Genomic DNA, 17777 nt, shown 5'->3' with positions numbered 1-17777 from the left:
GCCGAATACTTAAAGATTAAACTTAATTAAACTAAATCAATCAAGTCTAAATGTTTTAATTTACAATATTATAAAATCCTGAACATACTATGATTAAGTTAAACAATAATTACTGACTGACTTAAGATCAATCATAGTAGGTAATGAGATTTCACCAAAATTCTAATAGGCCAAATCGAAGATATACATGTGTTTATCTAGGATTTCCCTGCAATTTTAACTCCCTTCCTTTTAACTTCTGAAGAATTTCAAATACAATCTGCTATTTATATGAATGTATATACAATCTAAATTGCTATTTTTATGTGCGTCGTAACTTTGAAGGGGTAATAGGAACGTTTCCATCATTATATATTACAAAAAAGTATATAAATACTTTTCGAGGATTGAAATCTACTCTATTCTTCAGCTGAAAAAGCCCTAAGGCAATAGAAAAGTAAACAAGGGGTTAAAGTTAAAGTAATTAAGGAGAGGGAATGAATTCAAACGAAGTTGAAGAAAAGGTTAGTTTGGGAGTGCGTTTTCGTCTCTTCAAACTGAACTTCATTCAGTTCGTCATATCTTACTTAATTACTTGAACTTTGAGTGGCAGTCTCTTGCCACACTTTAATTTTTTTATGTCTTAGGAATTTTCTCAGCTGAAGAAGAGGTTAGATTTCAATCCTCGAAACGTAGTGTTATACGTTTTTGTAAAATATAAAAATGGAAAATGTCCAAAATCTTGGGATCATTTCAAATCCTTCCATCATCAATAACCCACAAGGTAGGTAATTTTGTTCCTATCCTTAAATGTTAGAACAAATAAAACATTTTGAGTATAAAACTTTAAACTTTTTATTATTTATTTTATATCTTTTAATAAAGAACGTGAATGGTGAAAACCAGCGGTGTCTATATCGACCTCGATCATAATGGCGATCAAATTGTCGAATCAATTAAGGCATTGTTAATTGTTGGTTAACTTACTTAAATGAGTGATACACATATATAATCAAGTTTTCTAATCTTACTTTAACTACATAAAACTCAAACTAGCATAATTAAACTTATTACAGGATATCTGTATTATTACTTCCTGCCAAGTTCTTATTCGTAAGACTGAGGTCATACATAAATATGAATGATTGGAATGAATATTAGTATTTCTCCCTGATGTTTGATTGTGAGAGCGAGTGTATATATTAATATTTTGCCTAAACAAATATATTACTTCTTTAACTACTTTAACCAAGAATTTGAAATTAAAAGATTACTAATTCCTCTATGCTATGATACATTATTTTAAACTAGTATTTCATATTAGGGTTACATTTTTAAATTCTGAGGTGCCCATTTGCAAGTTGCAAATGCAAGTTGTACCATTCACAAAAATATTAATGGTTTTGTTTTTGTTCCTTCAGTAGGGGAGGGAAGCAAAACTAAAATAGACACACGCGTAAAAAATTTATATTTAGCATTTCTGCATTTCTGTTAGATTTTCTTATTTTGTCTCTTTAAAAGCAACCTAAATAATTTTCAAACAAATAAAAACCTAACATTTCAATGTTTATAAATACAAATGTCCAAATCCCTGTTATGTTAATTAAATCTCATCGCTTTAAAAACCGATCCAAACAATACAGAAGGGAAGGTTCATTCTAAATACAAGAAAATATGTTGGAATACACAAAGTTTTGAAAAAAAAAACAATTAAACGTGTACTGAAGGCTAAGATCGGTTTCTTATTTCAATATTCCATTTATTAGTAACAACTAATGGATGAGTGTAATAGCTCACATTCAGTAACAGAAGAAATTCTACTTACGATTTATCATTATCTAAGCTAATGTTGTGTAGGTCCATGTGGAAGAGTAGTGGACACACTAATAACGTCAAGTTATATAATTTTTGTGGTAGTATTCTTTCTATTTTGACCTATTAATATTGATAATGTTATCTTATCAAGTTCACATTGATACATTTGCAGTTCATGAAGTAATAAATAATCAAATCATGCGTGTTCTTACTGAAGAAATTTAAAATGTCTTTTTGTAATCAGAGTCTAATAAAAAAGTACCATTAATATAATAGCCTATTCTTTCAAATTAAAACTGGGCGAACTCTCTCTTCTCCCCCCCCATTTTCTTTGGTTGACGCTTTGTAACTTAGTAATGCCAATTCAAAAATATAACGCCCAACCGGCTGTAAAAACCCTGATATCACTCCAAACGCGATAATTGCAGTTAAATTATAATCAGCTGGTTTCTTGTAGTGCAAGTTCCATCCTTTTTTATCCTATTCTGTGCCTGGCTGGTGTCTGGGTTAGTGAAAGCACTCAATAAGGGTCACCTTTAATCAAGCCGTTAAAAATAAAAACAGATACAGAACATAAATAATTACAATTTATGAAAATGAACTATAATAATTAGTCATAAAAATAACTGAAATTCGTAGTCTTCATTAGTTGTTTTCAACATGTTTGTTTTGTCTTGCTTGTTCCTCTTCTACAGACCAGGACATTCTTTCAGCAGAGCCGAATATCCCGTAGAACAATGCTCCGGAGAGAGCAATGCAGCTGGAGGTGTAGAAAACAATTGGCCATTGTTCTGCACTCTGGACAAAGTCGTTTATGATACCGTAAATAGTATAATTATACAAATCCATCTTAATATTAATTTTAGAGTTCAGCTGAAATTCAGGTTGACCTTTTTACGAACAGTTAAATTTTTAAATGTTGCGTAATAGAAGACTTAAATTAATTAGCTAACCTGAACATTTGCTCAAATGAACACACTAAAATAACATGTCTGGTTGATTTTGAGTGAATAAGGTACTTCCACCAGTGAACATATTGGACTTATTTTAAGTGATTTTGCTTGTATAAACATAAAAATCTGCATACTTCATCAGGAAATAAATGTATACACTAGTATACAACTACTGCACATTATTAGACATATGAGCCGGAGTATCGTATTGTTATAAATAGTTATGATATAGATGTACTACAATTACACACTTAATTTTGAACAATTCAACTAATTATTATCTTTAACAATCTTCATCTCTATAAAACTTGCCGCTCACTTTAATATAACAGTTAGACTTTGTTATGCATTGCGGGTCCAATTCAACAGAATTTCGTCTGCTTTTGTTTCTCTTGGATTATTGCCATATCCTCATCCTTGCTTAATAAATGTGATACAAATACAATCATAGTTTCAACAAGTCCACGTGTTTTAACAAAAGTTCCATACTTGGATCCATAACACATTTTTATATTGTTAGAGAACAGTTGTGCAATTTATTCCCTATTGCAAAATTTCAATTATTTTCCCAAAAATTTGGGAATTTGTTATAAATATGTATTTGAAATAAAGATTTATTAGATCTGGTTAACTGCTTAGTTATACTTATAATTTTCGAAACAAAATTTAAAAATTAAGTATGTAATAAATACATTTATAATTTGATGTTTTAAGGGACAAATGGAGTAGTGTAAAAGGCGATGCAGTTTGTGAGTAGAAAATTAAAATGATCACCGGAAGGATGGAGATTATGTGGTGGACAAATATGAAATAGCAATGAATACATTAATGACAGTGGAGCTTACAAGGACACACATTCATTTTAATGTTCACATTCTATAAATAATAAAATCATTCTAGAACTTCAAACCCAAAATAACACTTTTTCAAATGCATGTTCAAATAACACGAACTAGAGGCGGATTTGAAGATTTGCCGCCCCTGGGTTATCCACAATTTGCCGCCCTCCCCCCCCCCCACTGACACTCTGGACTATAGTAATTAGTAAATCCGTTCGGGCCATATGTAAATTCAACCCTGACATGAACCTTATACAAAGTCTTAAAAAATATTTCACAACAGACTATTTTTTTTAATAACAGTACAATATTATATATTTGTTTCAGCTTGGTTTCAAGCGTAATTAAAATTCTTCTTCAGCTATATAATTTACTTCGTATAAACTCCTGACTGCCATTGCTTCCGGTGACCATCCCCTTAGCCCTTGAGTAGCTCATAGGAGTCAATAAGCTTATCTTGATTATACAACCTTCTTTTTAGTCGTACAATTATGGGTTGTCTTATTTTAAAGAGTAATTAATAAGCATCCAGAAATATTTTAGTTATTTAAATATTTGCATTGGTTACTCAGAAAAAATATTTTAATCTTTGAGTGAATTTTAGGTCTGAGTGGATTTCTTTAACTAGACATTACAACATTTTGCCGTTTTACTTATTTTAGTCGTTGAGTATTTTTAATCCTGCCCATTAAATAATTATCAGTCGTAAATTAGGAATTACAAAATGTATTTGATACATATAGTACGTTTAACATGGTGCATATTTAAATGTATACTTATTATTGAAGTAAATTACCTAATTTATGATAACCATTACAAGGCGGCCGACTCTTTTGTATCTATAATCAATAATATTATTGTATTATTGTATGTGTATTAATATTATTGTATCAATAATATTTTAATGCATGTAGTTTAAACGTGAGAAATAAATTGGTAACTACTAAAGTAACAATACTATTAATAATAATAAACGCTGTTACAATCGTATTAAAATTGTTACCAACATTAGAATTACTAACAAATGAAAATAGTCTAATAAACATTATTAAAACAAGAACAGTGACCGAAACAATATGGTTAATAATACTATGCAAACATAAAATGGTTCGAACGTAAGAAAATATAGAGTAAAATTATAAAACATTATTGTAATTACATACTAAATTCAAGTTTATTTTAACCTTTGTATAGTACTTTACTTAAGTATTGCATTGTCAAAGAGTATAGTTTCAGAAGAAAACTAGGTAATTTTAATATATATTAGTTGTATCTTTGAAAACTGAGACATGGACTAAGTAATCGTAACTCGACGTCTTGACAAAGTTTGTGAATAAAGCTGAAGGCAATGATGATTTGTGTACACATTATGATAATTATGATTGTGATGCCAACCTTATCTGTGACAATAAACCCGGCGAGTAGGGGACTGATGATTCCAGACAAGGATCCAGCTGTGTTCGATAGACCAAACAGAACACTCGCTTGCCGAGGTGCAAGATCAAGAGTATTACAACTGAAAAAATAATTAAAAATTATAGTAATTATGTGGTTAAATCACGTTTCAACTAAATTTAAAATGTTAAAAAGTCATTTTCAACTTCATTTAATTTAAAAACAATTTGCACTTTGCCATTTACTTCAAAGAGAAGATGATTGTGGTAAAACACACATATGCATCTATATATAAAGTGCTTAATATAACATAATATAATATGCGATATGTCAGGTTCTTAACAGTCAATATATTTTGAATGAAATTGATTGTAAGTTTATAATCTTGGTTGAAATTACTTGTCTAGTGTATATTTAGTTATGGTTCCAATATCTCAATATTCAAACTCTCACTATATATTTTAATGATGCGGTAGTGCAAGCATATATTTCACCCAGTTGAAGACTGTTGAGATCTACTCTGACTAATTGTGTCAATAATTTCGAAGGCACTTCTAACCTAACTTTTAAACTAAATTAATCAATACAAATTTATTGATAGCTTGCTTTAAAAGAAGTGACCAGAACGGAATATGTTTCATCCCAATTATTCTTCGAACACTGTACAAACATGGTAGAAACAAGTGTTCCTAACGTCACATGGAAATTAAGCCAAGTTATTTGTTCAGGATGTGATGAGAGTGAAGCAATTTTCCATACGTTAATATTTTTCAATGAAATTACTTTATGATGTAAACAATATTTCAAACAGTTTAATGCACTTACATACATTTTTATTATTTCCCGGTACTTTAATACATATTTACTACAAAACTGCCCAAAATTCCTACTTTAAATTAATACAGTTCCTTGTAGAAGAAAAACTTCGTCGACTTTTTCTGTCCTGAGCATGGTTATTTTAAACGTCTATAGAAAATTATAAAGGAATAACCCAACCAAAAGTTGATTCCACCATATTGGACAAAATAATTTTACATAGTATACATTTTATAAATACTAACATTTCCGGAACTACTACACAATACTGTGAATTAAAATAACTTCTTTTTCATTACAGAAAACTAATATAATCATTCACCAAAAGCTGTGTCTTTGACTGAAAGTGCCTCAGGCCAGATTTTTACATCCAGTCGTTGATGAGAATAAACACAAATATAATAAATATCAAAAAGCATAATTAACAGTATAAAAAGAAAAATCTCAAATATCAGCAGCAAGGTGATCAGTTAAGCAGTCCACCTTAGTATGGGCGGAACTTCAATCGCAACATAGTACTAGTTACTTCTAACATGCGTGAGGAAGTAGTTACTAGTATGAGGTGAGAGCAAGCGACTCCAGGACGACATAACTTGCGTGGTCATAATACGAGTTACTTGTAACATGCGTGAGGAAGTTGTTACTACTATGAGGTGAGAGCAAGCGACTCCAGGGCGACATAATTTGCGTGGTCATAATACGAGTTACTTGTAACATGCGTGAGGAAGTAGTTACTAGTATGAGGTGAGAGCGAGCGACTCCAGGCCGACAGAACTTGCGTGCTCATAGTACGTGTTACTTGTAACATGCGTGAGGAAGTAGTTACTAGTATGAAGTGAGAGCGAGCGACTCCAGGGCGACATAACTTGCGTGTTCATAATACGAGTTACTTGTACATGCGCGAGGATGTAGTTACTAGTATGAGGTGAGAGCGAGCGACCTCAGGGCGACATAACTTGCGTGTTCATAATACGAGTTACTTGTAACATGCGTGAGGAAGTAGTTACTAGTATGAGGTGAGAGCGAGCGACTCCAGGCCGACAGAACTTGCGTGCTCATAGTACGTGTTACTTGTAACATGCGTGAGGAAGTAGTTACTAGTATAAGGTGAGAGCGAACGACTCCAGGGCGACATAACTTGCGTGTTCATAATACGAGTTACGTGTAACATGCGCGAGGAAGTAGTTACTAGTATGAGGTGAGAGCAAGCGAGTCCAGGCCGACAGAACTTGCGTGCTCATAGTACGTGTTACTTGTAACATGCGTGAGGAAGTAGTTACTAGTATGAGGTGAGAGCGAGCGAGTCCAGGCCGACAGAACTTGCGAGCTCATAATACGAGTTACTTGTAACATGCGTGAGGAAGTAGTTACTAGTAAGAGGTGAGAGCGAGCGACTCCAGGGCGACATAATTTGCGTGGTCATAATACGAGTTACTTGTAACATGCGTGAGGAAGTAGTTACTAGTATGAGGTGAGAGCGAGCGACTCCAGGCCGACAGAACTTGCGTGCTCATAGTACGTGTTACTTGTAACATGCGCGAGGAAGTAGTTACTAGTATGAGGTGAGAGCGAGCGACTCCAGGGCGACATAATTTGCGTGGTCATAATACGAGTTACTTGTAACATGCGTGAGGAAGTAGTTACTAGTATGAGGTGAGAGCGAGCGACTCCAGGCCGACAGAACTTGCGTGCTCATAGTACGTGTTACTTGTAACATGCGCGAGGAAGTAGTTACTAGTATGAGGTGAGAGCGAGCGACTCCAGGGCGACATAACTTGCGTGTTCATAATACGAGTTACTTGTAACATGCGTGAGGAAGTAGTTACTAGTATGAGGTGAGAGCGAGCGACTCCAGGCCGACAGAACTTGCGTGCTCATAGTACGTGTTACTTGTAACATGCGTGAGGAAGTAGTTACTAGTATGAGGTGAGAGCGAGCGACTCCAGGGCGACATAACTTGCGTGTTCATAATACGAGTTACTTGTAACATGCGCGAGGAAGTAGTTACTAGTATGAGGTGAGAGCGAGCGACTCCAGGGCGACATAACTTGCGTGTTCATAATACGAGTTACTTGTAACATGCGCGAGGAAGTAGTTACTAGTATGAGGTGAGAGCGAGCGACTCCAGGGCGACATAACTTGCGTGCTCATAGTACGTGTTACTTGTAACATGCGTGAGGAAGTAGTTACTAGTATGAGGTGAGAGCGAGCGACTCCAGGGCGACATAACTTGCGTGTTCATAATACGAGTTACTTGTAACATGCGTGAGGAAGTAGTTACTAGTATGAGGTGAGAGCGAGCGAGTCCAGGACGACAGAACTTGCGTGCTCATAGTACGTGTTACTTGTAACATGCGTGAGGAAGTAGTTACTAGTATGAGGTGAGAGCGAGCGAGTCCAGGCCGACAGAACTTGCGAGCTCATAATACGAGTTACTTGTAACATGCGTGAGGAAGTAGTTACTAGTATGAGGTGAGAGCGAGCGACTCCAGGGCGACATAACTTGCGTGGTTCATAATACGAGTTACTTGTAACATGCGTGAGGAAGTAGTTACTAGTATGAGGTGAGAGCGAGCGACTCCAGGCCGACAGAACTTGCGTGCTCATAGTACGTGTTACTTGTAACATGCGTGAGGAAGTAGTTACTAGTATGAGGTGAGAGCGAGCGACTCCAGGGCGACAGAACTTGCGTGCTCATAATACGTGTTACTTGTAACATGCGTGAGGAAGTAGTTACTAGTATGAGGTGAGAGCGAGCGACTCCAGGCCGACAGAACTTGCGTGCTCATAATACGAGTTACTTGTAACATGCGTGAGGAAGTAGTTACTAGTATGAGGTGAGAGCGAGCGACTCCAGGGCGACATAACTTGCGTGTTCATAATACGAGTTACTTGTAACATGCGTGAGGAAGTAGTTACTAGTATGAGGTGAGAGCGAGCGAGTCCAGGGCGACATAACTTGCGTGTTCATAATACGAGTTACTTGTAACATGCGTGAGGAAGTAGTTTACTAGTATGAGGTGAGAGCGAGCGACTCCAGGGCGACATAACTTGCGTGTTCATAATACGAGTTACTTGTAACATGCGCGAGGAAGTAGTTACTAGTATAAGGTGAGAGCGAGCGACTCCAGGGCGATATAACTTGCGTGTTCATAATACGAGTTACTTGTAACATGCGCGAGGAAGTAGTTACTAGTATGAGGTGAGAGCGAGCGACTCCAGGGGACATAACTTGCGTGTTCATAATACGAGTTACTTGTAACATGCGCGAGGAAGTAGTTACTAGTATGAGGTGAGAGCGAGCGACTCCAGGGCGATATAACATGCGTGCTCATAGTACGTGTTACTTGTAACATGCGTGAGGAAGTAGTTACTAGTATGAGGTGAGAGCGAGCGAGTCCAGGACGACAGAACTTGCGTGCTCATAGTACGTGTTACTTGTAACATGCGTGAGGAAGTAGTTACTAGTATGAGGTGAGAGCGAGCGAGTCCAGGACCGACAGAACTTGCGTGCTCATAGTACGTGTTACTTGTAACATGCGTGAGGAAGTAGTTACTAGTATGAGGTGAGAGCGAGCGAGTCCAGGACGACAGAACTTGCGTGCTCATAGTACGTGTTACTTGTAACATGCGTGAGGAAGTAGTTACTAGTATGAGGTGAGAGCGAGCGAGTCCAGGCCGACAGAACTTGCGAGCTCATAATACGAGTTACTTGTAACATGCGTGAGGAAGTAGTTACTAGTAAGAGGTGAGAGCGAGCGACTCCAGGGCGACATAATTTGCGTGGTCATAATACGAGTTACTTGTAACATGCGTGAGGAAGTAGTTACTAGTATGAGGTGAGAGCGAGCGACTCCAGGGCGACAGAACTTGCGTGCTCATAATACGAGTTACTTGTAACATGCGTGAGGAAGTAGTTACTAGTATGAGGTGAGAGCGAGCGACTCCAGGCCGACAGAACTTGCGTGCTCATAATACGAGTTACTTGTAACATGCGTGAGGAAGTAGTTACTAGTATGAGGTGAGAGCGAGCGACTCCAGGGCGACATAACTTGCGTGCTCATAATACGAGTTACTTGTAACATGCGTGAGGAAGTAGTTACTAGTATGAGGTGAGAGCGAGCGACTCCAGGCCGACAGAACTTGCGTGCTCATAGTACGTGTTACTTGTAACATGCGTGAGGAAGTAGTTACTAGTATGAGGTGAGAGCGAGCGAGTCCAGGACGACAGAACTTGCGTGCTCATAGTACGTGTTACTTGTAACATGCGTGAGGAAGTAGTTACTAGTATGAGGTGAGAGCGAGCGAGTCCAGGCCGACAGAACTTGCGAGCTCATAATACGAGTTACTTGTAACATGCGTGAGGAAGTAGTTACTAGTAAGAGGTGAGAGCGAGCGACTCCAGGGCGACATAATTTGCGTGGTCATAATACGAGTTACTTGTAACATGCGTGAGGAAGTAGTTACTAGTATGAGGTGAGAGCGAGCGAGTCCAGGGCGACATAACTTGCGTGTTCATAATACGAGTTACTTGTAACATGCGTGAGGAAGTAGTTACTAGTATGAGGTGAGAGCGAGCGACTCCAGGCCGACAGAACTTGCGTGCTCATAGTACGTGTTACTTGTAACATGCGTGAGGAAGTAGTTACTAGTATGAGGTGAGAGCGAGCGACTCCAGGCCGACAGAACTTGCGTGCTCATAATACGAGTTACTTGTAATATGCGTGAGGAAGTAGTTACTAGTAAGAGGTGAGAGCGAGCGACTCCAGGGCGACATAATTTGCGTGGTCATAATACGAGTTACTTGTAACATGCGTGAGGAAGTAGTTACTAGTATGAGGTGAGAGCGATCGAGTCCAGGGCGACATAACTTGCGTGTTCATAATACGAGTTACTTGTAACATGCGTGAGGAAGTAGTTACTAGTATGAGGTGAGAGCGAGCGACTCCAGGCCGACAGAACTTGCGTGCTCATAGTACGTGTTACTTGTAACATGCGTGAGGAAGTAGTTACTAGTATGAGGTGAGAGCGAGCGACTCCAGGCCGACAGAACTTGCGTGCTCATAATACGAGTTACTTGTAACATGCGTGAGGAAGTAGTTACTAGTATGAGGTGAGAGCGAGCGACTCCAGGGCGACATAACTTGCGTGTTCATAATACGAGTTACTTGTAACATGCGTGAGGAAGTAGTTACTAGTATGAGGTGAGAGCGAGCGACTCCAGGCCGACAGAACTTGCTTGCTCATAGTACGTGTTACTTGTAACATGCGTGAGGAAGTAGTTACTAGTATGAGGTGAGAGCGAGAGACTCCAGGCCGACAGAACCAATCAAAGACAGAATGACCCCCTGTGGTGTCTGCGAACGGCCTGCGAGGAACAGGAAAGTCCCCTGACCAATATACGCACCACAAATAAACAGCTTCCGTACCTGCGTGAAAGAATTAATATTTAATGTACATGATATATAGACACTATTCTTATTTTACTGGTTTATTTTAGTGAAATATTTTGTCACATGCAAAATAAGTTTTACTGCATTTGACAATTACATTTATTCCTACAATTATCACTTTAAATACAATTATATGTATGTAAATTTACAAATGTATGTTCTGTATCAAATGTATATAAGTAAAATTGCCATCTATCCAAGACCTTCGATTGACCTTGATCCACTATTTTTGAAAACTAAATGGAATTACTTATAACTTTGGTTGTTTGTCCTACAAAGTTGTATCTAGCAAATAATCTCTTTAAATGTTTCAATTTACATTCCTTTCTCGACAATATTAAGTGTAACATAGATATTCTTTTACATAGCTTTAAACAAATGTTTAGCAACACATTTTTAATCACTCATTTTTATCCTGTTAAAAAAGGCTGCCTAGACGTTTGAAAGTATAATACTTTTGAATAATAATTTATTCTTAACAGGAGCCTAATAATTAAATTCAAACAGCGATGTATCAAAGATTCTAAAACAAACTAATTTACCTTGTTATTCATTTAATAGTCAATCTTGAAATTCATTGGAGATATGCAGTCTAAACCATAGCAATATGAATATTTAGATTTTTGTTTGAAGTAATGATAAAAATTAATTTAATATGGAACTTGTCTTAACGTCGCAGCAACGTGAAAACGTGAAATAAACAAAGTATTAGTCAAGCAGAGTACATGGTGTAGTATAGTCATAGGAAGTCCTGTTCCAATTAATATAGTAGATTTTTCACGTAAGATGTACCGGAGTATCTTTTGCGGGACAAGCGGCGTAGAAAAATATGCTATAACACGAGACCCCGGGAAAAAATCATGTGTCACGAATAATACAAACAAACTGAAACATGCCTCCGAGACATGTAAAGCCTAGTATCACGCTGTCAATCTTCTACTTCTGAATCTGACGACACATTATTTTTCTTCAGATGTCCAAAATGTTGCTTTGAAAACAATGCAGAATAAAAGAAGTCAACATCTACAATTCTAGGATATTATTTCACAAAGTGTTTCATTTCATAAAACTTAAAACCACTTTATGAAATAATTAATATGCATTATTGACACCGTATGAGTAGTCCACACTACGTGTCCTGTGACAGGTTTCATTTGAGGTTGCATTCAGAACCTCTAATTTACTACTCGTTTAATCCCTGTGTGCAGATAGACAGACAGACTATTTGTGGAAAAGAAATTTACACAAAAATTACTCTCAGCCAAATTCCATAGTTGAACATGTACAATCAGAACACATGCATCTCTATGTAGTGATGAAGTTTCATGCAAAACTTCATCACTAAGGATGAGAACTTTCTCGAGATATCTTGCTACATGATATTTCCAAATGTTTTGTTACGCTTCGTAGTGTTATGTTCGAATAGCTAGGTACTATAACGCAAGAGTGCGCTGAAATCAAATTTGTCGCCGACTTTTAACGTTGGCTTTCCGCCTTATTATTTTCATTTTGTTTTATGAATAAGAATGTAGGTCGCATATGAGTGTACACAGTTTATTTAGACATTTATTTATTCTATTTTCTCTTTGCCATCATAGTTCCCTTTAAGACCGTTGTAAAAATATCCACTAACACTCAGCCAAATCCTATAGAGTGAGATGCAACAGAATCGAAGTCGGTGTTGCTTACATAAAAATGAAGCTTCAAGCCAAATTTCAAGTCTGTAGGTAATTTCATTTTCGAGCGAACCGACAGACTGAAAGATAGGCAGACAGATAGAAATGAAAAATGTTGTAGCCTCTAGAGTGGTAGGCTTCGATAATGCTTAGCCTATTTTAGAACACGTGCCTTAATGTGTAATCTTAGCAAGTATACAAAATGCAAGCAACACATATGATGAAAGTATATCGTAAGGCGGGTTCGTTTGACAAAACCTCTGAACAATTTTGTTCAACTAGGCTACGGGCAAAACAATGAATTTCAGTTAAAATTTTCGCGTTAATTAATTTTTCTTGGGGCCGAAATGGAAGAGTGTCAACGAGTTAAAAATATCAATCTTTAATATTTCTCAGATCTGATTCCTTAGCTTGCTACGCTGAGAATCAGCGTCAGAAAACCATTTGAAGATCTTATCCTGCTGAAAACGGTGACTTGTAATATTCTATCTCGTTGATTGACGATGATATAACTATGACTGTATTAACGTGTCTCACGGTTGGGATTCACCAAAATATTTATCTGAAAACTTTCAGCTTTTGGCGGGGAGTGGCGCGAGAGAAACTCGGTCTGGTGCACTGTCTCAGAATTCCAATACACAGAACCAAAACCTATAACCGATCCTTCACCGTTACCGCCTGTAGATTATGGAACTCCTTACCAGATCCTGTCAAACACATTGAGAGCCGAAAACGGTTTGTGGCGGAGCTGAGACGAAAATACCTGGACCGGATGATCGCGGAGGGGCTACTCTTTGAATCGTGACTGTGTGAATGGAAGAGTGAATGGATTACCGTAAGTGTAAGTTATAGTTAATAAGCCTTAATTTGCATTATTAAGATTAATTTTTTAAGAGGTTAAAAGTAAGAAAGGACCATATGGTCCTAATTTCGCCTCAATAAAGAAGTGTTACTTCTTTTTTTTATATCAAGGTGAAAATATAATCTGAGGAAAAGTTATCATTTGGTACTTTAAACCCTCCCATTTCGAATCTTCCTAAAACTAACCCGACTGACAACTAATCTCTTTCTTTGTAAAAAATCCTCTATCGATTTCACAAAAAACTAGATGTGATTAAACGAGGAAAATTTGCTCTGGGCTCTCTGACTAGTAGCCATATTCGCGCACGCCTTCAACGACTAGCCGCGATCAAACGACTTAAATGAAAACAATGTTTATTTTGCTTCTTGTTTCGTCAGTAAACGGATTGCGCCTGGATTTTGTCAGAACACTATAGGCAATACATAACAGTGAATAATAGCATCGATAAGTTGAAGGCACCATACACTGCTCAATCTTTTGCATTTGTTTTTTAATTAAAAATAGAAATAAATTTAAAATAGTATTCTTAATATTTTGTTATCTGATTTTTGTTGTTTATTACTATAATTATATCAATAAACTTCAAGTATGAATAAATTAAACCAAACAATTTCTTTGATTGTAATCGATTCGCATTACTAAAATTTTAATACTAGTTATAGTTGTTACGGCTGTTAGTGTTTTCCCCGTTATACACATATTAACTTTTAAACGAATGAGAAAAATCTAACTCAGAATAAATCTGTAGGGTAAAAAATTGCACTTTTAGGTTAGTGTCACAAGGTTGCCCTACCCCCGAAATACCACATTTTGGGCGCAATTTAAAACTTGAGATGTAAACCAATTTATACATAGTTTTTAAGAGTTTAAAAAAAGAAAATTAACAGTGGAACTTAGTGGTTGTTGATGGTGTTCACAAAGTTAAGAAGTGGTTATTCATTTAGTTATTTACTAGCTGCACATTATGGAGCTCAGTGAACACGAACGTATAACGAATTTAATGATGCTTGGTTATGTATTAATCGAATCAGATCTTATTATAACGTGAAAAACTTATTCAATGACAATTTTAAAAATCGTAGCCTTATCTCAAAATCAGGAGTGTAGAAACGAAAAAAACGTTTTGAAGAAGGCAGAGTCAAGAACCTTCCCAGAACCAAAAGATCAAAGTCAGCTACTCGCGATGAAATGTCAATGGATACTTTGCAATGTGTTATAAAGAATCCAAATGTCTCAGCTGGTTCTGTTTCAGAAACTTTATATATTCCCTAATGACAGTTGGGCGTCGTAACAAATTAAACCTTACAAAATCCACGCAGTTAGTGGAATTTATGAGAAAGACTCCTATTTTGCGAGTAATTATGAGGAATGTTGATAATAATACATACTATTACGTAACTATCAAATAAAATATTTCTTCATACGAAACTTCATTTATCCTAAACAGCAATGTAAACCAGCACAACTGTCGGTATTGGTCTGATTTTAACCCTCATTGGATGAGGTATCGTACGCAGTAGCCAAAACTTTGAAATTATGGCTATGTATCGTATGTGTTAATTTTTCGGACCCTTATTCATTGTAGAAGACCTTCCTTCTTTACGGCTGTTCGGTTAGCAAGAAACAACTCCGATATAGTCTGGTTCCAGCAAAATGGAGCACCTCCGCACTACGGTCGGGATGTCGTCATGTATTTAGACAACACCAACAATCGCTGCGTAGGAGATTATCGAGTGGCCACAGTAAACACAATATGTATTTTAAAAAAGAACTACAGTGTATAAAAGATTTGAGAAACCCAATTGTGCAAGAAATTAAAAGATTTAAGCAGGAATTTGCCACTTCAGAATATTCCAAAAGTTTAGCACACTGTCAGACCGTCGACGGCTAAAGCGTTAGCTAATATTTTTACATTGTACTTTTGAGTAACTACGATTGCCAGAGAAAATGGCAGACTAAGTAATTATTTTAACAAACTGGTTAGAATCATATGAGATTTTAAGATGTGATGTATTCACTCATTTAGCCTAACTACTTCAACAAATACTACATCATTTTTAGGTTAGTTGATGTGTAGAATTTTATTATTTACACTGCTATGAAACCCAGCTTAATAAAATAAATAATAATATATCATGTGGAAAGATATTTTAAAAAGTATAGCTTTTAAAATTATTTAAAACTTATTAAATAACATTTATTTCCACAATATGTTACTCAGTTAGAATAAGAATATTCAGTTTTACAGTCTGTATATGTGTAAGGGATTCACTCTCAATGTTACAGCAGACATTAAATTACCTGCGTTGTCGTGAGAACGTTTTTGTTTTGAAGCCAGTCACTGAGCCCACCACAGAAGTGCATGGTTATCCCCATCATTATATAGGGCAATGACGTCAGCAGGCCGTTCTGTTTCAGGTCGAATCCAAATACGTCTGCAACGTCAGTAGACTTTTACACAAGTACATCACTATAAATGTTAGTATTTCTTTAATTACTATAACTAGCAGATATTACTAAATAATATATAAAATAAACTAAACACTTTGTAAAACTGTTCCGTACGTTCAAATATTGCGATAATCAGGAAGCAGATCTCAACACAACCCCACTACTAAATACATTTCTTGTCATCCCTGTTAGATGTGGTGTATTTTTTATACTCTCGATACTGTATTAGCGTATAAAAAAAGTAAAGAATGTATTATTTTACCAGGCGAAGTTAAGGCTAAGAAGCCCTCTCTAACACTTAACCTGGCGTATACTGCATCATGTATCTTAATGGCAGCCTTATGACAACAATTTTAAAATTCGTGCACGTTTTCGACCTCATTTTAGATAGAAGCGTTATGGGAGGTCATTCACAAAATGAACTCATTTTAAAGATTCAGTTTTAATACCAATCCAAAAGTTTGATAAATAATTTAAACTTTGTTTACTTCATCGTTTAAATATTGAGAATAATACACTTCACTAAATAACTGAAAATCGTTTAAATGTGCATTAATTTATATCTATAAAGTGAGACGCCTCCGGCACGCTATGATCAAAAATTAATGCACAAAAGTGCACGAGGTTCAATATTGCTCTTGTAAGTAAAACTTAAGAGTAGTTTCCCTACAGCTGGCTCTAAGTCACATGATTGTTCTGTGATATTCTATACTGTCTAAGTTCTGCTTTTATAAATCCGATTAAAATTTAATTAATTCGAAGTAAAGTAAATTTCTTCATAATAATCTAAAGTATTTTCAACTCGTTTGGTATAGAGGTTAGAGTAGACATTACAAAGCATAATTGCGTTAAATATGTGAGTATAGGAAAAATATTATTATATTCAGGATCATCTACCTTCTATACTTATTATTCTGTAATAGTATCCAAGTATAATAATGTAGCACCAAATTTTAAATTGATATGATGCAACTATGGCATTACCGTTCATGTATGTAGGGAGCTGATTGAGTACTGTGTAGTGGGTCCAGGTATTGCAGAAGTTGGCTACGATAATTGCCCAAATTGGTATAGAAGTGGCAATTTTTTTCCAAGGATATTTCACCTACAGATAAATAAAGGATTAGATCAAATAATATAATATGTAAAAGATAATTAGCTACCACTGTTTACAACTAATAATGATAGATATAGTAGCTTGCTTAATGATGATGACATAACTAAGAAATATATGGTCTACAGCATTACGTCATACAGAACTTTAAGAAACATACCAACAAATATTACTACTGTAATGATTGGTCGATTTTCGTATCTGCCAAATGGCTTACTTACTAATCACTGTGTTGAATAGAAGAAAAGAAAAGAACTATTTTCACTTCTATATTTCGGGGGATTTAATACCCCCGTCTTCAGGAAGTTTTAAATAAAAATGAATACAGAACTATAACATGTAAACAAAAATTAATAAAACATAAATGTAAACACAGTGCATAACATTTGACAAAGTCCGGCTGACGTGAAATTTTTCTAATTCA

At 36.0% G+C, this 17777-nt stretch overlaps 1 protein-coding gene across 1 annotated transcript in view; it reads right to left on the bottom strand.

The window, feature by feature from the left end:
* Positions 1-2318: 2318 nt before the first annotated feature.
* The window catches only part of LOC124356969 (vesicular glutamate transporter 1-like), a 32932-nt gene continuing 17473 nt past the window's right edge, over positions 2319-17777 (bottom strand). The window contains exons 6-10 of the mRNA XM_046808309.1: positions 17224-17344; positions 16090-16223; positions 11084-11226; positions 4982-5102; positions 2319-2592 (exon numbers count right to left, since the gene is read on the bottom strand). Coding sequence (XP_046664265.1) covers positions 2440-2592; positions 4982-5102; positions 11084-11226; positions 16090-16223; positions 17224-17344 — 672 coding nt within the window. The 3' untranslated portion in view covers positions 2319-2439. The remainder of the gene's footprint in view (positions 2593-4981; positions 5103-11083; positions 11227-16089; positions 16224-17223; positions 17345-17777) is intronic.

This window comes from Homalodisca vitripennis, chromosome 3 (assembly GCF_021130785.1).
Source record: "Homalodisca vitripennis isolate AUS2020 chromosome 3, UT_GWSS_2.1, whole genome shotgun sequence".
NCBI classification, from domain to species: Eukaryota; Metazoa; Arthropoda; class Insecta; order Hemiptera; family Cicadellidae; genus Homalodisca; species Homalodisca vitripennis.
The sequence above is the reverse complement of the archived record's forward strand: the minus strand, read 5'-3'. Positions and strand labels throughout refer to the sequence as shown.